Source organism: Bos mutus, chromosome X, assembly GCF_027580195.1.
Source record: "Bos mutus isolate GX-2022 chromosome X, NWIPB_WYAK_1.1, whole genome shotgun sequence".
Classification (NCBI taxonomy): domain Eukaryota; kingdom Metazoa; phylum Chordata; class Mammalia; order Artiodactyla; family Bovidae; genus Bos; species Bos mutus.
Window position 1 is genome coordinate 24,228,364 of NC_091646.1, and position 25,088 is coordinate 24,253,451.

Genomic DNA, 25,088 nt, shown 5'->3' on the forward strand with positions numbered 1-25,088 from the left:
GGAGCACAGACATAGTGATTTCTCTTGCCGATGGGCCTGCTGGTTTTCCTATTCTCTCCCCTTCACATTCCCCATGGTTTTATAGCATAATTCGTATGACTCCAGTGTGTAGTTTTTAAAAAGCCATACAAAGAAACTTTATCAGTAAGTGTTAACATATGTTTTTTAAAAAGGTAGAGAAAAACAGTTTCTCTTGCCCATCCCTACCAGGCTTCACCTTCAATATATGTGTTTAGCACTGTTGCTTTATCAGTTTCAAAACTGGCCATGAAAAATTATTATGAAACTCCAGCTTGTTTTTTCTGACTTCACATTAGAGTATGGCATAGACAATAAAGGTAGGCAGCATAGATTTAAATTATTTTGAAGGTGTAGTAGCTAAAATGTGTTTGACCTGCAAATCAGAACAGAGCTTGGATACTTTGCTTCCCCCCACCCCCAAGTTAGGTTTTCTGAGACAATTAACTGCTTCTATATGGTAAAAATTGAATGGTAGCCAAGAAACCATCATCCTCTGGTGGGTGCTGCATTTATTGATTGATTTTTAAGGTTGGCAATTATGACCTGCCAGTACTCCACAAGGCCTAAAGATGATGTTGAGTGAAGTTGTACAGGGGCTGTTGTGACTCTCAGAAATTCAAGGGTGGGGTGATTTGGTCACCACCTTTGTAAAAGCCGAACCAAGGGTTATTGATGTGAATGGAAGGCAGGAAGTTGAGCAGAGTAACAAGATGGCAACTGGAGAGAGAAAATGGGTCAGCAAGGTGGCACAAAGAAGGCTAGCGATAAGTACTGAGAAAACAGTGAGGGACACATGGGAACAGAGGAGGTCAGACTACTTCAAAGAAGCATCTTTGGCCATCTCCAAGCTTATAGTATAAATTCAAAGTGGCTATCCTGAGCTCAGGCAACTTCCTCTATCATCAAAACCTCAGTCATGTTTATGAGATACCATGTTTTTCTAAGGCAGGAACAAGTACTTTTTTTAAAAATAAAATTTCAAATAAAAACAAGGTTTTTTGAGGCTTTTCAGAAATTCCCCCTTTTTAACCAGAAAGCATCCCATATCACACTGCCTCAGTGAGCTCTGGGCAGAGTCTGAGCGCCAGCTCTGGCGTTTTGGAATCAGTCCCCTTATCTCTAAGGTCCATTGTTCTACACGTTTAATTTTCTGTTCTTTGCACCTGTACAGTGTATAAACCAGTTTTTAAGTTGTGAAACACGTGTGTGTTTTGAGACCTGACTGAAGTACCTGACTGAAGACCTTCCTTAGGCATCAGTCCCCCCAACCACACCTCTCATTCTCAGATATCCCATATATTAAAGCCATACCTCTGAATTTAGGACTCACCTTTGTATTCTCCTATGCTTTAATCTACTCTTTGACTTAGAATGTTCAATACCAAAAATCTACTATCCTGGGCTAGAGACATGGAGCCAGACAGAGTTAGCTGCTCCCCCTCTTGGTCAGTTCTGGGAATTTTTCTTTCTTTCTTTCTTTTTTTGAAGTATAGAACTGCTAATTAACATAGCTGAATCAGTTGTCTCATAAATATGCTAATCAGATACTCCGTTCAGGGGGCTTTGAAAGAATTGCTTGGCAAAAGGACTTGAAATAATAGAAGTAGGGCATAATCCGTGTTTGGGGACCACAACATAAAGACCCGCCCCCAAATGTCACATTTTGTGAGGCTAGTTGTTTTTAAAAGAATCAGAGCTAAATCAAACAACCCAAATAGATTAAGAAGATTAGAGCTGCCGTGTTAAGTGCATTTCCAAATGACATAGTAAAAATGATGGTAACAACCACAAAGATAGATTCTTGCTTACAGACTCTCCAAATCAAATTATTTGCACGTTGGTTTGCAGGTTCAAAAAGACTTTTTAAGGAAATTGCAGTGTTGTCCGATGGTAGTCCATTGGGGAAACTGCTTTCATTTGCCATTGTGGGAGCAAATGTAGCAACTTTGGGCAGGAGGTGGAGCCTACGGCGTTATCAGCCTGCTTCTGCTGTGAACCCACTGTGACCTGGGGCAATTAACTGGTCTCAGTTTTCCCATCCATAAAATGAAGGGGTTGAGTTGGATGCTCTCTAAAGACCCTTTCAATTCTACAAATTCTGTGAATCTTCTAAACATGTGACCAGACCAGCTGCTTCAGTGAAAGGTCTTACAAGATGTTAATTAGGCGTCTGCATGGTCCCCTCTATTTTCCTCCTATCATTTCTTAACCCTCTGCTACTTTCACCAGGTCTTTGAAAACCCTCTCATGGGCCTGAAGCTTGTTAACTCGAATAATGGTAGAAATGTTCTGAATTAGCTTAAAACGCACATAAAAGAAATAATTGTCTGTCCCATCTATCTGAAGAGTGCTTCATGTCCTGCTTTTGTGAAATGATAGAAAACAAGAGGGCTGGAGAGCTTAAGTGAGGGGTGGCCACTCTTCAGATTGAGCCAAATTTGTGTTTTAATCACTGACTAAAAATTTTCATGGTTCATCCTGGCCATTACTTCATTAGGCCAATAGGCAAAGCAGTGTGGAGATTCAGCGAGTTGAAGGCATTCGAATTCACATGCCCATGAAAAACAAATGTATAGCCAACTAAACTTCATGGCCATTAGCTAAGCTGAAGTTTCTGGAATTTTCTTGACCCCTGACCATAAGTATTTTTCAACTGTATAGTTCTCTTACTGTCCTTTGCAAGGCCATACCAACTTACTAAAGACTTCCTGGGTCTTTAGTTTAAGTCTTAGACATCCTTAAGATACACGTGTCATAGAAATGTGTAACATACACAAAACATAGTGTTGTTTTTAAGCCTTACCTCAGGTTTCATTCATTAAGATGTCTTTTTAAAATTTGTTGCTTCTTAAAACTTCTAGAAAAGCACAGCAGGCAAGATGTAGCCACAAAAAGTATAGAAAAAGGTTTCCTTTCAGATCATACTGTGCTTGGAAAGCACTGCTACTCTATGTTTTACAATTCTATTTTCTTTCTTTTGTTTTTTCCCTCCGTGCAAAAGAGACTAAAAAGCTGGGTATTTTTTCTAATTCTTTGATAATCTCCCTGTGAAACGTGACTAGAACGAGCCACTACCAGTTTACTGTAATCAAATCAAGAGCTCAGACAAAACACACACGTTCCTGTATTGACAAAGGTTTTCTGCCTTTTGAGTTGTTATCTCAGGTGTGACCAATTGTGACTGTGGTGTTGGCTCTCTCATTGAAAATGCCTGTGCAGCTTTCAGCGTGCCCTGAGCACTCTCTCTTTGGGCCTGTGCTATTAGCTGTGGCTTCAAGAAGCAGCTGATCTGTTTGGAGGCGAGTAAATACACAGAAGAGCTTGAGCCAAACTGCTTTTATCTGTTTTTGTTGGTTCATTGTGCTTTGAGCCTGGGAGTTGAGAACCTTGTTGATCATCTCTGCTCACCCTTTTTTTCCATGCGTCTGTCTGTCCTGGCAAAGAAAAGGGCTTATTTGATCTAGCAGTTACTCTGATTGACTGAGAGAATTCCCAAGCCATTCAGGCCTTTCTTGTTCATTGTCCTGGCCCATCTCCACCTCTCTCTCTCTCTGTCTCTCTCATAATAAAGGGGACTCAAGCAGGGAGTGCTACATGGGCACACCTTTTCTGTAGGTCACTTTGGCAGTATGTCAGACGTGTCACATAGGCTCATTCTTACCCTTTGATTCAATAATTCTGCTTCTAGGTATTGATCACCAGGAAAGAAAAATCTGCATAGATTTTTCTGCATAGAATGTGCAGCACAGTGTTATCTGTCATTAATGAAAAATAGGAAATCAGTCTAAACATCCCATAGTGATTACATTATGATTTGGCCATATAGTGTCATAGTATGCAGTTGCTAAAAATGATATTTCTGGAAGCTTTTAAATCAAATCGGAAGTGCTAACCATACAATGTTACATTAGAACAGGGTATAAATACCGTATGACTTCAACCATGTGACAACACATTCCTTCATAGAAAAGACAGGAAAGAAATTCAATAAACCATTGTTGTCTCTTAAAGGTGGGATTATGGGTAATTTTTATTTTCTTCATACCTTGCCATATTTTCCACATTGCTACGACTTCAAAGGAATAGTTTGTAGGAAAAAACAGTATTTTTTAACAAAAAATGTAAGAACTGCTTTGGTGTTTTGCCACTTTTGGGTTATTTTCAGCATCATGATACTCACTGTAGACAATTAGGAAAAAGTAGAAAAAAATGCATTGAAGCATTTAAATTGGATGAATATGATAAGGGAAAAAGTCATTTTTGAAAGCATGAGGTGGATTACTTTTCTGATTATGTCACTGCAAAATTGGAGTGAACAAAATTGAGAATCATATTGAAAAACATCACGCTGATTCCCCAATACCCCACCATCACCACTGTATGCCTCATCCTTTTTTGCTCAGGTAGATAATGTATATATGTACATAGAAATCAGAATCATAACTGATTATGCTACTGTGCATCCTCATTTTTCATTTTATATTAGATCATGAACAGATAGACTGTATATGAGGTTTGTGTATAAGGTCATTTCATATAATAGATAGACGTGGAGGTTGGTATATGGAGCACTTGGAACACTACTCGAGCCTCTTTCTTTTTTTTGTTGGAGGTTTCTTACACCTGCCCCCATGGGCCATTCTCAGCAAGAAGGGATACAGCTGTGCTAAGGTGACTTGGCTAGCTGGTGCTGGGAGGATCATTACTAGAAATGGAACAAGGCCCAGGGGAAGGGCTTACAGCAGTGAGCCTTGTGTCCTGGGCCAAGTTATCCGGGAGAGAGAAAGGAAAGGAGCTTTAGCATTCAACATGCATTAACTACTGAAAGCAACCTTGGGAAGAAAGGGCTGCTCCTACTGTGGCTGGATCCCACAGCCCCTTTCATATGTTAACAGCCCCTAATAAGGGCCGCAGCTGGCAATGGCCTTGTCAGCCTAGGAGAGGTCCATTGTTGGGCGATAGCTGAGGAACATTAGTCAAGTACAAGTCCTTTTAGTGCACCATGCCCTCCCTAGCAGGCACTCCTGAGGAGGGACATTATGCCAAGCTGGAGGACAGTGCCTGTTAAAAACTTAACATGGATTTGGCCAGAAAAGCAAGACAGAGGAGACAGTCAGAAGCCCAAGTTTCAGTTTGGTTTGGTCAGTAAAATGCTTGTTTAATTTCCTCCCCCCCCCTCCATTTGTAGATGCCTATGTTAGCTGTTCTTCATCAAATACTTAAGACCTTGGGTGAAAGCATGGATAGCTATAATTCTCTGAGTTTTCTTAACTGTGAGAAGTATGATTTGTAGCATTTACCAGGAGGTTTCTTTCTCAGGAATTTTGTGGATGTGGTAACTTACTGTTTGCACACCACACCAGGGCTGTGAAATAAGGCCTTTACAGTAAAGAGGAAATTAATCCTTATATTTAAAAGGCAGCTTCCTAATAACATAAATACAAGGGGGTAATTTATAGCACCAAGCAAATGGATTGAATAGAAAGGGCTCCCAGTCTCTTCAGGTCACGGGTTAATTCTAGAATGCATTCTAACTCATTAATCAATAGCCAGTCGATTGTTTATAAAGTAGTAACTAATGGCATTTAATAGCAGAACTGAAGGCCTTTTGACCCATTTCAAGAATTTTGAATGTTTATTTGATGCAAGACAAGTGGCAGTGGATAGAAGTTCCAAAAGCACATGATGTTCTTTTTGTAAAAGACAGGATATTTACATAGAAAACTTTTATATGGAAAAGTTTTGCCTTTTCACTCTGGTAGTTTTTCCCATCTTGAATGGGTACTACTGACAAGAAGAATAATCACCTTTACAAAAAGGAATAATCACATGTTAAAGGTGGAAAATAGTCCCAGTCTCTTAGCAAAGAACGTGGGTGAAATACATGGGAGTGGAGCACTGACCTACTGTTTCTGAATTCCTCATTTTCCTTTCCCTAATTCTTTGCCTTGATCTTTTTGTATTGGGTTAACCAAAAAATTTATTCAGGTCTCTCCATACTGTCTTACAGGAAAACCTGAATGGCCTTTTTGGCCAACGCAATATATATATATGTGTGTGTGCTATATATGATATTCTGTTGTAATATCATGTGTAATCTCTTCCTTGGATTTCTCCATCCCATGTTTTTCACTCAGGAGTTGCTCCACCCTTGTGGATGTCTGGGACATTTTACAGCATTGGAAGCTACAGCCATTATGCATCTTTATCTTTGGCTAAATTGCTCCCAGTTTTATAAGGTCTTGGGTCTTAACTGTTCTCCAGCAGCTTTGGCTTAATTTATGTTCGCCCAAGATCGATAATATTTGACTCTGCCAAGAAAGATAAAAACCACCCTTGAAAGGTTTTTTTTTTTTTTTTATGATTATATATATAAAGAAACTCTAAAGGTGACAGTATCATTTCATGTATCACGTATGGTGTGCATTTATTGAGCAGCTATTATGCGTGAGGCATGATCCATAATGAGGGGAGCAGTGATAGTCCCATTTAATGGAGGAAGAAGCAACAGAGGCTCGCTGAGGTTTAGATCCTCTGTCCCATCAAGGTCACATAGCTCATAAATGAGAGGTCTCATGCCTTTCCCACTGTGTGATGCTGCTTTAGATCCTGGCATGTTACACTGTTTATTTCCATTGCTATGTTAAGTGGTCATTCATGAGCCCTAGGTGTAGCAGCTGTTTGATCCTTAGAACATAAACCCTTAAGCCCCCAAACTGAAAATTGAAAGAGAAATAAACCCTGATCAGAGACACCATATTTCAAATACTTATAAACTGTCTCCTCTCTGATTCTTCTTTCAGACACCAATGGCATCACTTAAAACTGACTCCCTGAACAGCATTTTTCATGAACACGAGCAGTTCCTACAAGGGAGATCTGATTTCCAATTAATTCAGCTTCTGATTGTGGTGGAACTCTGGTTGACACTGCCCCTGACTGGTTCTGTTTTAGCCACCAACTGTCTTATAATTGACTTTAGGCATAATGTTTATGAAGGAATGATTGCTAGGTATCTCAGGCCCACTCAGTTTTTCTTCGGGAATTAAGATCTGATTTTGAATAATGGGGTAGAAAGTAGAGATGAGCTTTGCAGCAATGAATGAAGTTGCTATTGATGGCTGGGGACCATGTCCTGAATGTCTAGTTTGTGTTCTGTACCCCACTGTAGAAGGAAATGTAGGAAGAGAGGGGGATGGGGATGTGAAGGAAACTACAAGAACATATGAGAGCTGCCAGTTTGGTAAGAGGAACAGACGCAAAAGCTTTCCTCCCCCCTTTTTTCCTTACAGCAAATTGTTATGCTTTGATTGGTATTGTATCCAATTGGTATGGATTTTAGAATCTAAGTTATGTCTGCCATATCCTTAAAAGATCTCTTTGAGACAAAAAACATAGGTGGAATAGTCCCATTTACCAGGCTGATAAGAACGTGTCAGGGGCGGCCCAGGTGGTGCTGGTGATAAAGAACCTGCCTGCCAATGCAGCAGACGTAAGAGGTGCAGGTTCCATCACTGAGTCGGGAAGATTCCCTGGAGGAGGACACCGCAACCCGCTCCAGTATTCTTGCCTAAAGAATCCCTTGGACAGAGGAGCCTGATGGGGCTCCTCCATGGGGTCGTAAAGAGTCAGACACGACTAAAACGACTGATCAAGAGCATGTCTAAGGAAGGACCCCTGGTGGTCCAGTGGCTAAGACTCCATACTAACAATCCTGCATTTGATCCCTGGTCAGGGCACTCGATCCCACATGTTCATCTAAAGAGCCCACATGCCACAACTAAGACCAAACACGGCCAGATAAAAAACTAAATGTTTTTTAGAAAAGAACACGTCTAAAGAGAAATGAGGTTGAGTCTCTTGGATCCCTTGACTTTTGTTCTGTTGACTTTGTAGGTGAGAAATAGATGAATATTAAAAAAAAAACTTGCTATATGAAATGAAAGATTAAGGATTTTATAGACGCTTTAAAAATCTGGTGCCTCCATAAAGGCATGTGCGGAGAGTAGCAGGATAGTAAAGGTGAATTGGATGGAGAAAATTCATCTTCCTAGAAATTTTCATTACAGTCTGCTTGGGCAGGAATGTTAAGATGCATGGCAAAACCATGTGCTTTGATTTGAGCACATAGCAACCACTTGGTACATACTTGGGAAATTGCATAGTTTGGAGAGAGAAAATTATCAGATTTCTAACTCCTTATATCAGTGTTATAGAATTTCTATATATAATCCACTCAGCCTTTATATTCGCAAGTTATGGCCGCACTAAAGAATCTTTAAAAATGTGAAGAAAAGGAAATCAATTTTCTGAACGGTTAAATGAATTAGAGCCTAATATATATGTAGCACTAAACTAAACTCTGAAAAATATAAGCTAACATCACACACATATGCGCATGCACACACACACACACACAAAACCTTCCTAGACAGAATTTGAGTCCTGGGAAATAAAGTCCATTGTGGTATTAGGCAGAGAACGTGCTGTGTTAAAATCAGATCTGTTCTTCATTGGATCATTGATCTTGTACCTCAGTGTAGCTATATAAATATATCTATACCGACCCACGGGCTTTTGACACAAATGAGGAAGTCTTGAGTATGTTTTATTTTTACCATAAAATTTGCAGTGTCTTAGTGATTCTTTGACCTCGAACACTTTTAAGCCTAAAAAAATAAACTCTGACCTTTCATAGTGGTATTCAGTTAAAACCAAGCTATCCATATCATTCCGCCCCCAGCTTTAAAAACCAAGGTTTTAAAACCATTAAAAACCATTCATTAGAAATGTGAGTATTCAGAATTATTTAATGAGTCGTGAAAACACAAGTCAAATCATTCTCAACTTCCCATTTCTACAGTAAATGATGTGTGCCAATTTTATGAGCAATATAGTAAAAATCCAGCATAGGGAAGGATCTATGGTTGTCTTTGCCATCCGCTCTTTTGGATGGTGAAATATTAGTACCACTGGGTTGACACAAGTTTTCCATATTGATATCAGTGACCAGGCTTTATTTTTCCAGTATGTGAGAGCCAGCACCACTTGGCAAGGATGCTAACGACTCAAGGACGGTATGGCAAGTGGACCAGCTGACGTTTAACGTCTTTTCTTACCCCAACTTTCCCCAACTTTGAAGTCTTAGAAAAATGCTACCTCCATCCTGACTCTTAGTTTCAAGATACTTCCACATGAGGAAATTTACCCCCAACCACCTTCAACAAATGACCCCCAAGAATGCAACAAAAAAAGCTAAAACCCAATTTATTGGAAATGTATTTTCTTCTAATTAAAGCATTAACCCTTAGCCTGAATGCTTCACATTCAGCACAGTTCTTGAACTGGTGGTGACTGCTAGTGAGAGATAAAAGGGAACAAGTTTCATTGAGAGTCTTTTTTGTTTTAATTTTTTAATTGAAGGATAATTGCTCTACAGAATTTTGTTGTTCTCTGTCAAACCTCAACATGAATCAGCCATAGGTATACATATGTCCCCTCCTCCTTGAACCTCCCCCATCTCCCTCCCCATGCCACCCCTCATTGAGAGTCTTGATTCTCAAACTGTAGGGTGTAGCAGAGTCCCAGATGGCTGCCCCCTCCCTCCAGGGTTTCTGACCCAGTAGGTTTAAGGTGGGATCCAGGAACTTATGACCCAGTGATGTCGATGCATGTCTATACCATGGGACCACAGTTGAGAACCACTTGGGATCTTGCTGAGAATGAGAGCCCCTTCCCAGGTACCTGATAACTGTAAGTCTTTTCATATGGTTCCCCTAGCTCCTTCTGTACTTTATGTCCTTTCAGGGAGAGAATTTTGGTAAAAATGCCAGGCTGTACAGTATAATGGGGGTTTCCCTTTCTCTCACTGAAGAAAACTCAGGAAATAAAAGGCAAGCAGTAGAGGAGGGTTTTGTAGCGCTATTCCATTTTGATAACCTCACTCATGTTCTTCTGGCTTTGAAGGAGTTGTCTTATTTGTCTTTCTGCTCCACGTTCACTTGGAGGCAGCTTCTTTCTTGATGCAGTCCTTATATTTTGCTTTGGTATTTATTACATTTCCTGCTTATAAAAGTGATACCGTGAGATGTTTATTTTTATACCAGACATAGATTCTTTGCTGCTAAGTCACTTCAGTCGTGTCTGACTCTGTGGGACTCCATAGACGGCAGCCCACCAGGCCCCGCCGTCCCTGGGATTCTCCAGGCAAGAACACTGGAGTGGGTTGCCATTTCCTTCTCCAATGCATGCAAGTGAAAAGTGAAAGTGAAGTCGCTCAGTCATATCCAACTTTCAGCGACCCCATGGACTGCAGCCTACCAGGCTCCTCCGTCCATGAGATTTTCCAGGCAAAAGTACTGGAGTGGGGTGCCATTGCCTTCTAAGAATGATTAATGTTGCAGAAGACTGTTAACTTCTCTTTTTTCTTAACTTCTCTTCTCTTCTGTGAACTTCTGAGAAAAGATTCAGGAGAAACTATTTGTATTTAAGAGATTAAGTCTTTAACGTTTAGGCTGTGGGAGTATGTGATGCTACTCCAGTACTCTTGCCTGGAAAATCCCATGGGTGGAGGAGCCTGGTGGGCTGCAGTCCATGGGGTTGTGAAGAGTCGGACACGACTGAGCGACTTCACTTTCACTTTTCACTTTCATGCATTGGAGAAGGAAATGGCAACCCACTCCAGTGTTCTTGCCTGAGAATCCCAGGGACGGGGGAGCCTGGTGGGCTGTCATCTATGGGGTCACACAGAGTCGGACATGACTGAAGCGATTTAGCAGCAGCAACAGTATGTGATGGCCAAAAAGTAAATCTGGGTGGCGGGAGGGGGGCGGGAACAGGTATTCTTTTTTCCCTATTTATTTTCCTGTGTTGTATGGTTGAATCTGTTATGCATTTCATTTCTGTCTTTCTGGACTGGAAAGGATCTCATGGTGTTACTGTATGAATCCTTTAGGAACCCAAGGCCACCTGGGTTACCCCAATTTATACTGATGTCACAGGGAATACCTTAGAACTTCTTTTCTTGCTTATGTGGGGTGTTTCATTATGTTTCTTGGCCTCAAGCATTTCCCAGGCAGTTTTCTTATATGTCATGTAGATATAAGGAGGAGAAAGGTGGTTAAAATCATGTCTAAGTAAACAGCACATCTTGACAACACCTGTCCCGGTGTCAGGTTACAATGAGGAGGCATTATTCACTTCAGTTTAGATTCTTACAGTAAAAAATTCAGGGAAACTTTATGTTTTCATTTTTGTCCAGTTCTTTATTTACCTTGTGACTGACTGAGAAAAGGAGGGAGGGAGAGATTCAGTTTTATATTGAGTCCTGAGAAATTATTGGTTTAAAGTTTCTTTTTTTATGTAGGTGTCTTTGTGACATAGGTTTCCCTTCAGTGACAAACTATCAGAGATGCCAAATTCCCCCAAAGAAATCCACGCTATATACAAGCATGTTTTCCAATTTAATATCAGGAGTTTTTTTTTTTTTTTTTAAGTTTTCAGATTTACCTGAAAAGCACTCCCATTATTTAATTATTGAGAACCCTTTCCGTTTTGGTTTTGTGTTTAGAATTTTTCAAAGAACTACTTGAAAATGCGGAAAAGTCCCTGAATGACATGTTTGTGAAGACATACGGCCACTTGTACATGCAGAATTCTGAGCTATTTAAAGATCTCTTCGAAGAGTTGAAGCGCTACTATGTGGCAGGGAACGTGAACCTGGAGGAAATGCTGAATGACTTCTGGGCCCGCCTCCTGGAGCGCATGTTTCGCCTGGTGAACTCCCAGTACCACTTCACAGACGAATATCTGGAGTGCGTGAGCAAGTACACAGAGCAGCTGAAGCCCTTTGGAGATGTCCCTCGGAAACTGAAGCTCCAGGTCACTCGTGCATTTGTGGCAGCCCGCACTTTTGCTCAGGGCTTAGCAGTTGCAAGAGATGTGGTGAGCAAAGTCTCAGTGGTAAGTACTGTTTACAGTCCATGATCTTGTTTTGTTTCATGTTAAAGTTTGGGAGGTATGGGAAAATAAACGACTAGAAATCCATTGTCTTAATAACAGTCATCTTTTCTTTCTCTCCCCTCTTGTCACCTACACTTTGTCCTGATACATGAGCACTGTATCGCTATAAACAATACAGTGATGAACATCTTCATGTATCGTCATCATTCTTTTCATGGTTTTCTTGGTAGCCATTCTTAGAAATGGCACTACCTGCTCTTGACTTAATGGCTTTGCAGAATTATCAGGAAAGAGAATAAAATTGTAGTATGCAGGAAAGCAGATGCTATGAACCATGTTTTCCTCATTTGTAAATTACAAGAATCAGATGAGACCAGTATTTTTCAGACTGTTCTTTGGAGCCTGCTAAGGGGGGTACCTCAGGGGCCTCCTTGACAGGAGACAAGGGAGGCGCAGACTTAGTGGGCAAGACTCTGCATCTGTGCCTTTACCTCCTAGCTGCCCTAGGAAACCTTTGCTCTCCTCAGTTTTATGTAGTAGGGTTTTTTGGTTGGTTGGGTTTTGTTTTTGTTTATTTTTTTTGGCCGCACCAGGTGGAGTCTTCGTTCCTGAATCAGGGATCAAATCCATGACCCCTGCAATTGGAGGCATGGAGGCTTAACCGCTGGGCCACCGAAAATCCCTGTAGTAGGATTTTGAGCAAGATTTCAAGGAGGGAAAAATGCTATGCCTTCTTCACCCATCCTCTCCCCACGGTGAAATTTGAGAATGTTTTGAAGGCCTTTCCGCCTCTACCTTTCTGTGACTCAGTGCCAGTGAAGATGGACTATTCCAGAGCAAAGTTATCTGTGCAGGACTGATCTTAGTGCTATTACCGTTAGACACTCAAAGGGTCATACCCAGACAACATGGGCAGACCAGGATTCATGGCCCCCGATTATAGACTAAACTTAATTTAACAGAGTGAAGGTAAACAATTATGTGTTGTGAAAATTAGGTGCTCATCAGATGTTTTGTTTTAGCGTTGCATGGTGTGTTAGTTGATTGGTTGCATTCATTTTTACGGTTGTGTGTGTTCACATTTCCCAGCCAGAAAATGACAGGAAACAATTCTTTACAGCACATTTTGTTCACTCCTTTTCCTCCTGATATTTTCATCATAAATTGCAAAAAGAAAAAAAAAAAGAAATGCTGGGGCATAGGAGAGTTGGGTGGGAGCAAGTAGGGAGATGATGGTTATAGTTAAAGGAATAGCCTGGTTCCTGAACTTCTGCCCACCCCAGCACCCATTATTAATTTTGGAGATGCTCATGTCAGAGTCCCTAAACAATGCATAGTGAGTCCAGATCAAAGTTATTGACATCATAGTTCCCCTCACACATCTGCCATCTTTCAGCAATTCCTTGCATTTATCCTAAGCTATGGAGAAGGCGATGGCACCCCACTCCAGTACTCTTGCCTGGAAAATCCCATGGATGGACGAGCCTGGTGGGCCACAGTCCATGGGGTCGCTAAGAGTCGGGCATGACTGAGCGACTTCACTTTCACTTTTTACTTTCATGCATTGGAGGAGGAAATGGCAACCCACTCCAGTGTTCTTGCCTGGAGAATCCCAGGGACGGGGGAGCCTGGTGGGCTGCCGTCTGTGGGGTCGCACAGAGTCGGACACGACTGAAGCGACTTAGCAGCAGCAGCAGCAGCAGCAGCCTTGGCTGAGTAGCCAGTAAGGCACTGCTGTGTGATTTTGAATGTCGGTGTGCGTGTGCATGTGCATGCCAGAGAGAAAAGCAAGGACTAGAAAACCCTTCGCAAGTGTTTTAAACTGGTTTCTTTACATTAACCTCCCCCTTCCCTTTCAGTTTATTCTTGGGAAGAAGGACCAGGCTGACACAAGCCTGCTGTGGTGTTAGCCTCACTTAGCAAGGTTGGGGCCCCTTTAGAGAACTGAGATTCCAGAATCCCTAACTGGAGGAGGAAGGTGGTGATCAGAACAAGGAAGCAGGTTAGAAGCTTGAGGGCTAGAAGGCTAGTCTTAGTCACGCCACCTCCCAGAGGGGAGAGAAATGAACACTTGCAGCTTCCCTGTGTTGCATTCGTCTTGACATAGTTTTCAGAATTAACTGTGGGCAATCAATAAGACTGACCATTCACCCTTACTTACCTATGCAGTAAAGAGTATGTGACCCAAAAGGAAATAATCACAATTTCCAATGTTGCTTTTGATATGAATTTTTTTTAAGCAAGAAAGAAACTTCTGTGTACCTTACTTTTGACAAGTTGTATAAGAAAGTTACTTTGCAAATACAACCCTAGATTTTTTCAGAATTGATCCCTATTCTGTATTGTCATGTCTGCCTAAGAGATATTTGCATCATTATGTGAGAATGCAATGAATACAAGCTATAGAGCTCAGTTTACTTTGAGTAAAACATTACTTGCCAGTTGTTTAGTGGAAAATACTGTTATGACTTAAAACATTTTTAATTAAAACATAGTTTATTTCCAATGTTAGTTTCTCATGTACAACCAAGTGATTCAGTTTTATATATATATATATATATACACACACACACATATTTTTCATATTGTTTTCCATTATGATTTATCCCAGGATTTGAATATAGTTCCTTGTGCTATACAGTAAGACCTTGTTGTTATATATAGTAGTGTTTATCTGTTAATCCCAAACTCTTAACTTCTCCCTCCCCCATTCCCTTTTCCCTTTGCTAAGCATAATTTTGTTTTCTATGTCTATGAGTCTGTTTCTGTTTTGTAAATACGTTCATTTGCATCATCTTTTAGATTCTATGTATAAATACTACCATATGGTATTTGTCTGACATACTTTACTTAACATGACACTCTCTCGCTCCATCCATGTTGCTATAAATGGCATTATGTCATTCTTTTTTATAACAGAATAGTATTCCATTGAACAGGTACCACGTGGTCTTTATCCATTTGTCTGTTGATGGGCATTTAGGTTGCTGCCATTTCATGGCTATTGTAAATAATGCTGCTATGAACATTGGAGTGCCTGTATTTTTTCAAATTAGAGTTTTTGCCATAAATAAGCCAAGGAATGAGATTGCAAGATCATGTGGTAACTGTTTTTAGTTTTGTAAGGAACCTCCATATGGGGCTTCCTTGATAGCTCAGTTGGTAAAGAATCTGCCTGCAATGCAGGAGACCCCAGTTCGATTCCTGGGTTAGGAAGATCCGCTGGAGAAGGAAGCGGCTACCCACTCCAGTATTCTGGCCTGGAGAATTCCATGGACTGTATAGTCCCTGGGCTCGCAAAGAGTCGGACACAACTGAGCGACTTTCACTTTCCATATGGTTCTTCATAGTGGCTGTACCAATTTACACTCTCACCAGCAGTGTAGTAGGGTTCCTTTTTCTCCACATCCTCTCCAGCATTTATTATTTGTAGACTTTTTAACTATGGCCAATCTGACTGGACTGAGGTGGTACCTTATTATAATTTTGATTTGCATTTCTCTTAACAATTATTGAAGGTGAGCATCTTTTCGTGTGCTTATTGGCCATCTGTATGTCTTGCTTAGAGAAATGTGATTATTCTAAATGTTATGTTTATAATTAGAAACCTTAAAAAATAATATTTTGCTTTGCTACTGAGCATCTTCTCAACCTAAGGACTGACTTGAAATCCAACTCTTCAACTAGGTTGAGTTGTATCTAAATTATGTAATAATAAGACACTCAAGTATGAAATCAGTTTCTAAAACTGCCAAAACACAAATTATGTAAAAATCTATCGTCTATGTAATGTTTCTTTTTAGAAGGTTGTAAATTCATTACATTTGTGTTTGGACTATGACTACCAGTTCAACAGATTTTAATTTAAGGTGTAGTGTGTATTTAAAATTGAAGATGTTGAAGAAACTACATTTGATTAATAAAATAAGAAAGCTCTAACAGTTTGGGGACTCAGGGAATGTTTTTTCATATAGATTCCCACCCCTGCCAACTGTTATCCAATTGTACTTTACAGGTGGACATTGTACTTTACAGGTGGACTAGAACAACCCAAGAAATAAATATTTCCTTCTTTTAGTATCCAGTTTCACTTTCATGCATTGGAGAAGGAAATGGCAACCCACTCCAGTGTTCTTGCCTGGAGAATCCCAGGGACGGGGGAGCCTGGTGGGCTGCCGTCTATGGGGTCGCACAGAGTCGGACACGACTGAGGTGACATAGTAGCAGCAGCAGAATTAATTACCTTTTTAAAGAGACCCACCTCACCCACTTCATCTAACAAGAGGTCAGTGAAGTCAAATATGAAGACCATTGCGGTCTTGGGGCTAGTTATTATTTACTTAACTCAGAGATGTTCCCACTTTCTCTTCATGAGCATATGCCCTGCTTTTCCAGTTTACTTGTGCAACAAAAGGGTTGCGGTTACGTGTTGAGCAATGATTTGATTGTCACTAAGCCTTTTAAAGGCCATTAGCACCAGCAGGCTTAACTGACGGCAAGAGAAGTCACTTCTTAAAGTATACTGCCTTGCTTCAGTTTTTCTGGGCACAGACATCCAGAGATTTCAGCTTACTCCATTGAGCTTTGCAATTCAAACTGCAGAAAAGTTCCTTTAATTAGGAACAGATGGTTCAAGAATACCCCGGTGCTCCACATCTTTGTATTACTTATTCCATCTTTACTTGTCATGGTTCATGATACATTTCTTATTTACCTGCTTGCAGCAGCAGTTTTGCCTGGAAGGGTGAAGTCTGTTGTGGTCTTTCAAAAATGCACAAGTGGTTACATGCACCATGAAAATCAATAGCTCCTATGCCAAAGAGAGTTGCATTCTCATGGTTTCAATTAACACTGACATAATGGGGCTATGTCTACACCCCCACCCCAAACCACGGGGACTATAATTAGAAATCAGTGCCTTAGCATTGTGATGTCTAAATGACTATCCTGCCTTGAACATGAGATCCATTGATCCCTCTTCCATTTCTGTCTATTTGCAATGCACCAACACCTACAAGAGTACTATACAAATTATTTTTCCGTTTTCCCAAATTGTTATAAATGTCTATTTTAAAAATGAGCAATACAAAAAAGCTTTTGAGCATACATGTATATTCAGCCCTTAAGATTCTTTTTCAGTCACAAAGACTAGAATTGCAAAGAGGAAGGAGGGAGGTATATATATTCTCTACCCTATAATATATACAGAGGTGGAGATGAGGAAGGTAGGGGTATGGGAAGTGCCATGGAGTGAAGATTCTCAAAACGGTAATAGAGCCCTCTACAAGGGGGGAATACAGAGATGCTTCAGTTTAATCAGTAAGTCGTGTCTGACTCTTTGTGACCCCGTGGACTATAGCCTGCCAGGCTCCTCTGTCCGTGGGATTCTCCAGGCAAGATTCCTGGAGTGGGTTGCCGTTTCCTTATCCAGGGGATCTTCCAGACCCCAGAATTGAACCTGCCTGGCAGGCGGATTCTTTAACCACTGAGCCACCTGGGAAGCCCCTTGACTTATCATTAACAAGTCTACTTAAAAACACAGCAACACTTATTTTCAAGCATTTATGTAGTTTCAGTTCTACCTACCATGGCCCTACATACTCCTGAATGAATCCTAGCTTACTTCATGTTTTTGTTACATCTTTGAAATTCTATTATTAGGGAAATAGGAGCGTCTTCGCCTTCTTTCTTTGCACGTGTGCGTATTGAATCCAAAACTAGTTGGGAAATTGTTGAATAAACCTTTCACATCTCACAGTGTGTTTGGGTTCCCTATCTTTTTCTTTAACGGTAATTTGGAAAACGATTTCCTGTTATTTTTATTGGGTGCTTATGTTACCAAGCAACAGATAAAAATCTAGACCCTTTCTGTTTGTTCAGTACTATTGGCAGCACAGGGGAAAAAATGTTGTAGTGAATGTATGTTAGGAACTAGAAGAAACTAGGAGGAAATGTGTTTTTAACTTGAGTGCCGCATGTTGACTGCCATCACTGTGTAATGTGGCTGAAGGCTCGTTCTGAATTACTGAAATGAAATCCAGGCTGTGTGAAGAGCTTGGCTCCAGCATTTCTCTTTTTCAGGCAGCTTGCAGTAGTTTTTAATGTGGTGTTTTGAAAATGCAGGTTATTTGGTAGAAAGTCCTGATCTATATTAAGAGAATCTTTGCAGAGAAAAGGACATTTCTGCAAAAGCTTTTTATAGCAGAAATGGCATGCAGCTATCATGTTAAATGTATATTCTGAGGAAGGTAGGAACGAGTATTTTCAAGAGTCTTTACTAAGTTAAAGAGTCTTTACTAGTTAGAAAGGGAAAAGAGGACCCCCCCCCCGACCCTGACGGACTTTTACCATAAAATAAACTAGCAGCTAAGATCTAAATGCTTGTTTATCTTACCATTTAGAAACACCTTAGTCAGTCTTGAGGGGCTTCCCTGGTAGCTCTGTTGGTAAAGAATCCACATGCAATGCAGGAGACCCTGGATCCATTCCTGGGTCGGGAAGATCCCCTGGAGAAGGGCTAGGCCACCCAGTTCCATATTCCTGGGCTTCCCTGGTGGCTCAGACAGTAAAGAATCTACCTGCAATGCGGGAGACTCAGGTTTGATCTCTGTGTTGGGAAGAGCCTCTGGAGAAGGACATGACACCCCACTCCAGTATTCTTGCCTAGAGAATCCCGTGGAGAGAGGAGCCTGGTGGGCTACAGTCCATGGGGTCACAAAGAGTCAGACATGACTGAGAGACTAAGCACAGCATAGTCAGTCTTGAGGATTTCATAAGGCTATTAATGTATTGTCATTATGCTCAGTAGCTCAAATTGATTTTGATTTGCATTAATAAAGAAATATTGAGTCCAGATGATATTGCCTTTCTATCTTTTAGGTCCCCCAAAGTAAACACACTAAGCCATCCCATTCTTCTATAAATAATGTCCAAAACTTCTTCTTATGCTCAGCCAGTAAAGAATCCACCTGCAATGTGGGGGACCTGGGTTCGATCCCAGGGTTAGGAAGATCCCTGGAGGAGGGCCTGGGAACCCACTCCAGTATTCTTGCCTGGAGAATCCTCATGGACAGAGGAGTCTGATGAGCTACAGCCCACGGGGTCACAAAGAGTTGGGCACGGCTGAGCGACTAAGCACATGTAAATGATATGTCATGTTCTAGTAGAGATTGATCATCTCTGCTACATTTGGCTGCAAGTTTTTCAAAATGTGAAAAGTTCAGCAAAATATATATTGTTTTTTTTTAATTTAAATTTATTTATTTTAATTAGAGGCTAATTACTTTACAATATTGTATTGGTTTTGCCATACATCAACATGCATCCGCCACGGGTGTACACGTGTTTCCCGTCCTGAACCCCCCTCCCACCTCCCTCCCCATACCATCCCTCTGGGTCATCCCAGTGCACCAGCCCCAAGCTTCCTGTATCCTGCATCGAACCTGGACTGGCGATTCGTTTCTTATATGATATTATACATGTTTCAATGCCATTCTCTTGGTTTTGTTCAAGTAACCTCTTTTCTCCCCATGTCTACCAGTGTTTACTTGAGCTTTTGAGTTCTTTGTATCTCTACTGCTGGTGAATATTTTCTTTCTCACCCTGTAGCACCTTGAAGCATTCTAAGGATATAGCATTGAGTGCACGAGTCATTAATCTTTGTTAAAAACTGTCATCTCATCCATAGTTGTCCAATCATATACTGTTCCATGTAGAACAGTTGCATCCTAACTTGCTCTCCCACCTTAAAAACTGGTGAATAAAAAGTAAAAAAAAAATACATAAAAAATAAAAAACCAAACTGGTGAATAAATGTGAAGCCTGAAAATTCTCATTAGAAAATATCCAGCCCCAGAGCTGAGATAGTCACTGTGTGTGGATACCCTATGCTGGATCATGGAGCCGTGGAGAAGGGACAGCCCCGTGGGCTTCCCTCAAGGTTCCTATGCAATCTGTTACTCAAAAGAAACACATTAAGGCAATTCAGTGTACCTGCTCCCAGACAAAACTGCCCGAGTTCAAATCTTGGCTATTTACTGGAACATCTTGTGTCTGTTCCTTAATCTCTTTGGGCCTCTGCTTCCTCATCTGTGAAATGAAATGATAATATTCATCTCCTACAATTATTTTGAAGCTTAAATGAGTTAATATGCATAAAGTACTTTGAACGGACCCTGGCACACATAGTAAGTACTCAATATCATATAAATCTGTGAAATCCAATAAAAGGTATCAGAAAATGAATTCTGACATTGAAGAGAATATTTTTCTCTTGAATGTTCACATCTCAACCTTCATGATCATGGTGGTTTAGTCGCTAAGTGCTGTCCGACTCTTGCCACCCCATGGACTGTAGCCTGTCAGGCTCCTCTGTCTATGGGATTCTTCAGGCAAGAATACTGAAATGGGTTGCCATTTCCTCCTCCAGGGGATCTTCCTGACCCATGGATCGAACCCAGGTCCTCCTGCATTGCAGTCAGATTCTTTACCAACTAAGCTACAAGGGAAGCCCAACATAAAAAGTGAATTAAGCATTCTCTCTGAGACCTTTAACCCATTCTTTATGTAAGTGGTTCAGAGCAGGAAGAGAGTAGTGTATAGTTTTCCTGTTCCTTCCAAATATCATTTTGAGAAATAACTATTAACTACTAAGAGAGGTCTGAAATATCTGACTTTTATAAAAGCCATCATAACTAACCCCCACCCAACTCCGACCCCAGCCCCAAGGATTCTGGAAGCACCCGTGGACTCAAGAGACCCTTCTAAATAAAAATAAAACATCAAATGTTAGTCAAGAGCTGTGACCCAAAGGAATAATCAGATTGATCATTTTAAGTGGCATGCCATGCCATAGCGAATCAGTACATAAGTGAGGATTAAAGAAAGATTTTAGAGTATGGTTACCCCTTTTGTTAATCCTCACGTGGCATGATCTACCACCCAGCCTTGGGTCTTCTGGAGTAAATTACTTCAGTAAGTAAGTTCTTTGAGGACTTCAGAGGAGTAATTGATTTCGAGTGTTACAAGGGAGTAGAATGTCAAAGAAGTTGATTTTATATTCAAAATTAATAAATCCCCAGAACAAAGTATGACTTAGTCCACTATTATATCTGCCTATGGGCAAAAGGTTTGCCCTTGAAATCTTGGCAAGACCACTGAGAGCTTGTAAGGGAGCATGGTAGTCCAGAGTCAAAAAGTAGAGCTTGTCCTTGGTACTCAGGATTCACCATCCTGAGCTTGGTCTGGTCAGTGAAAGTGGGCACCCAACACCTGAGGTGGAGTAGTTTCATCACTTCTTCTGGGGGAATGAGCATTGCAGGGGATCCCTATTTCTGCAGTTCTCATGACTGAAAGCCTTTGTCTTTTACTGGGGCCTCATCACACACAAGGGGTTTATTTCCCAGGTTCTGAATGCCCTTCATGTGGAATACTGCATGGTGGTCTGAGTAGTGTTTGGGAGAAGAAAGACAGATTTTCTCTAACTTTGGTGTTTCAAATGTCCTTTCTCATCCTAGCTTTCTTATAATTTCCCCATCTCTCTTCTCAGTCTGGTATTTAGTGTTTCCCATAGCATATTATAGCTGAGTTACTTGTGGTCATTTTTAGTAGTTACACAACAAATCATGTGCAGAACATGAGCCAATACTTAGCCAAAGTATGAAATGGAAAAACTCTGCCAAACCCAGCTTCATAATCTTCCTTTCATAAAACTCTACTGTGTCACTTGGTTTGATCTCTCTTTTTAAAACTTAAGCCTCCATCAACCTATTTAAGGAAAGGATAGTACTACAAGGCCTGCTGCCTAAATGATTTAGTTTATAGTTGAACCAAGGATACGGTGAACTCATCCTAGAGTTATCTTTGACCAAAGTGTTTCTTGAGCATGGTTACGGAGTTTAAATTTTTGCCTATTTCCTAATGGTCTATACCATTTTGAAATTTCTTTTGTGTTTTCTAGAACAAGTCTCATAGTCTAGAAATTCTTACTTGTCTTGCTACCTAATCAGAAATGCATTCCAGAAAAATCTCTGGCCCATAGTAGGTGCCCAGTAACTACTTGTTGACATTTTAACTCTTTCTACCTTGTTTTCTGCTCCAAGTCCTTTTTTTCCCTAATAAGCATTGTAATGAAAAAAATGTCATGCACTAGCCTGCTTTTCACAGACATTTTTTATAATAATTCTTTACCTCTCCAAAATCCAGCCGTTTTAGCAGTCTCACCAGTGTGGAACCTAATTAAAGATCAGAAAACAAGCAATGTTTAACATTTAAGCTTCATATTGTTCTCTTTAAAGAGGCAGCGACATGACAGATGTGGAAAATGCTTTCAGTGTTTGCTGAGGTGCAGTGCTAGAGTCAGATGCGGCGAAGTGGCAAGTCCACAAGTCAGTTGTTCTCTCTGGCTTTGGTTTTTTCATCTCTTAAATGTGAGAGCTATACTTGGTGATCTCTAGGGTCTCCTCCAACTCTAAGACTTCTATGATTCTCTGACCACCTTCTCTCCTCCCTCCAGGCCTGTTTGTTCCTCTGTCAAATGAGAGGGTGAGAAAGTATCAAAGTCCTAAGTCTCTGTAACTTTAAAGGTGTGCTCTTGTTTTTTTTTGTCCAGAAAACCTAGCTTTCCAGCATGGCTATTCCTTAAGGGTATTGGTTAGCCAAGATTTTACTGTACATTAATACGTGGTTAAAAGGACCAGTTTAGTGCCTAGGAAAACATTTGGCACTGGTTAAAACTGTGGAAAAGTCCTAATTCTTCCTAGGGAACCTTGACTTCAGTGTATACAATTACATCCTGTTGGACAGTCGTCCCCCTTTACACTTGAGTTCTGTTTGAGATAAGAGAATGTGTGTACATCAGATAGGAGCCTAACAGTGCGAAGTTTTTCTCCTGACAGTGTTAATCCCCCATTCCTGTTCCTAAGGCTACTGTTGATAAGTGGTATCCAAAGTTACACTCCAGAGCAGGTGATGCACATTGCTGCACTGCCCTGTGTCCCAGCATCTGTTCCCTGCGGTGGTATCTGCTTTCACAAGTCTGTTTGCAGAACTGGTCGGTACTGATAGAAAGGAATGCAGTAATCCTCTGATACTGACTCCAAAAGGGGAGGGTGGGGCCGAGAGACTGAGAAGACAGGACCTCTTGGGGAGCTGCTGGCTTGTGATCCTGGCCATGATCCTTTCTAAGCATTGATGGAAATGAATGGCAGGATGGGATCAGCTCTTCTATGCCCAAGACAGTTGCATTCTATAGAAGTAGAAAGATGAAACTAAGTCTCATTTATCTGCAGAGGCCATCGAGCCGCATCTGACTTCGGTGCCGCCTTCATCCTTGCTGCTTCCCTTGCTCATGAACTTTTAGTAGCTCTCTGTGTCCTGCCATATGGTGTCTTGGTTTCTGCCTGGTGTCTAAGCCCCTTAATAGCCTGGTCACATACGCAGTCCATCTTATATGCGGGCAACTTTATTTCCCAGAATTCCTCAACCCCATCCACAGTCTGCTCTGTACCATGTATGTTTTTGTTGATTTCATTCTCCCTTAACTGCGTGTTCTCCCTTCATTTGATCATTTCAATCTAAACCGCTTGTGATCAGCAGATGCAAACTGTTGTATATAGAATGGATAAACAACAAGGTCCTACTGTATGGCATAGGGAACTATATTCAACACCCTGTTATAAAACATAATGGAAAAGAATCTGAAAAATATAAATACATGCAAAACTGAGTCCCGCTTCTGTACAACAGAAATGAAGCACAACATGGTAAATCAACTGTACATCAATAAAATTTAAGATATAAATAAATCAACCACTTCTTTGGAATGTAACTAAGTCCTACATCTTCTATCAAGTGTGCCCTGAGCACCCCATGCTTTGTTGCTCCCAAGCCTCAGACAGCCTTCACATAATCCCAAGTTCAAATTTATTCATATTCTTCCATGTAGGATATATCCATTTTGCCTTCTGTGCAGCTATGGGCACAGAAAGGAGTACACACGAGCTACCCTTCTAAACCTTGACTGGGGGCCTACATTTGAAAGGGCGCTCTAGCAGTTTGCAAAGAAGACGTGCTCAGATTACAGTCTGGCATGGCACACACAGTGATGACCATCTAAAATGAGTGGGAGTAGTTGAGTGTGTGTGTCATATACAGCTGAGTTGCTGAATGATCATTCCTACCTCCCCATGCCTTCCTAGCATACCCTTTTCCTTTACCTAATCTTGCTGTAATCCACCTCTTTGGTAAGCACGCCAGGCCGTGCTACATGTGATCCATTGTGACTCATAGGTGAAATTCATGGCCAAGCCTTCAAAGTCAAGTTGATAGATTTGCAATAGATATGTAGTTGCTGTCTCTATCTTGGTCCCACCATTGTCTATTTCTTCTTCCAAATTAGGTGAATCCCACAACCCAGTGTACCCATGCCCTGGTGAAGATGATGTACTGCTCCCACTGCCAAGGTCTCGTGACTGTGAAACCCTGTTACAACTATTGCTCCAACATCATGAGAGGCTGTTTGGCCAACCAAGGGGATCTTGATCTCGAGTGGAACAATTTCATAGGTGAGCAGGCGATTAATGTGTTTGTGTCACTCCTGGGCTTCCCAGAACTCACCTGCCAATGCAGGAGACATGGATTCGACCCCTGGGTTGGGAAGATCCCCTGGAGGAGAGCATGGTAACCCACTTTAGTATTCTTGCCTGGGGAATCCCATGGACAGAGGAGCCTTGTGGGCTGCAGTCCATGGGGTTGCCAGAGTCAGACACGACTGAGCGACTAAGCACCCACGCATGCACATCACTCATTAGGGATAGCTCACCTTCCAGCCACAAGAAATGTTTTATTTTTTAATTAAGAAAATGTTTTTTTTTGGCTGTGCTGCATGGCTTGTGGGATCTTAGTTCCCTGACCAGGGATTGTACCCCTAGCCCCAGTAGTGAAAGTGCCAAGTCCTACCCACTGGACCAGCAGGGAATTCCCCAAGGGATGTTTTAATTGTCAGCGATGGAATTTATGTTCATTATATAGTGATTCCTGGAGTTCTGACGATACTCAAAGTTCATACCACTCTACAAGTAAATGTTCCCTTGAACTAATGGTGGCAT

The 25,088-nt window shown here is 41.1% G+C and overlaps 1 protein-coding gene across 1 annotated transcript in view; it reads left to right on the forward strand.

The window, feature by feature from the left end:
* The window catches only part of GPC4 (glypican 4), a 110,198-nt gene that overhangs the window by 75,978 nt on the left and 9,132 nt on the right, over nucleotides 1-25,088 (forward strand). Inside the window, exons 3-4 of the mRNA XM_005906521.3 lie at nucleotides 11,591-11,982; nucleotides 24,380-24,545. Coding sequence (XP_005906583.2) covers nucleotides 11,591-11,982; nucleotides 24,380-24,545 — 558 coding nt within the window. The remainder of the gene's footprint in view (nucleotides 1-11,590; nucleotides 11,983-24,379; nucleotides 24,546-25,088) is intronic.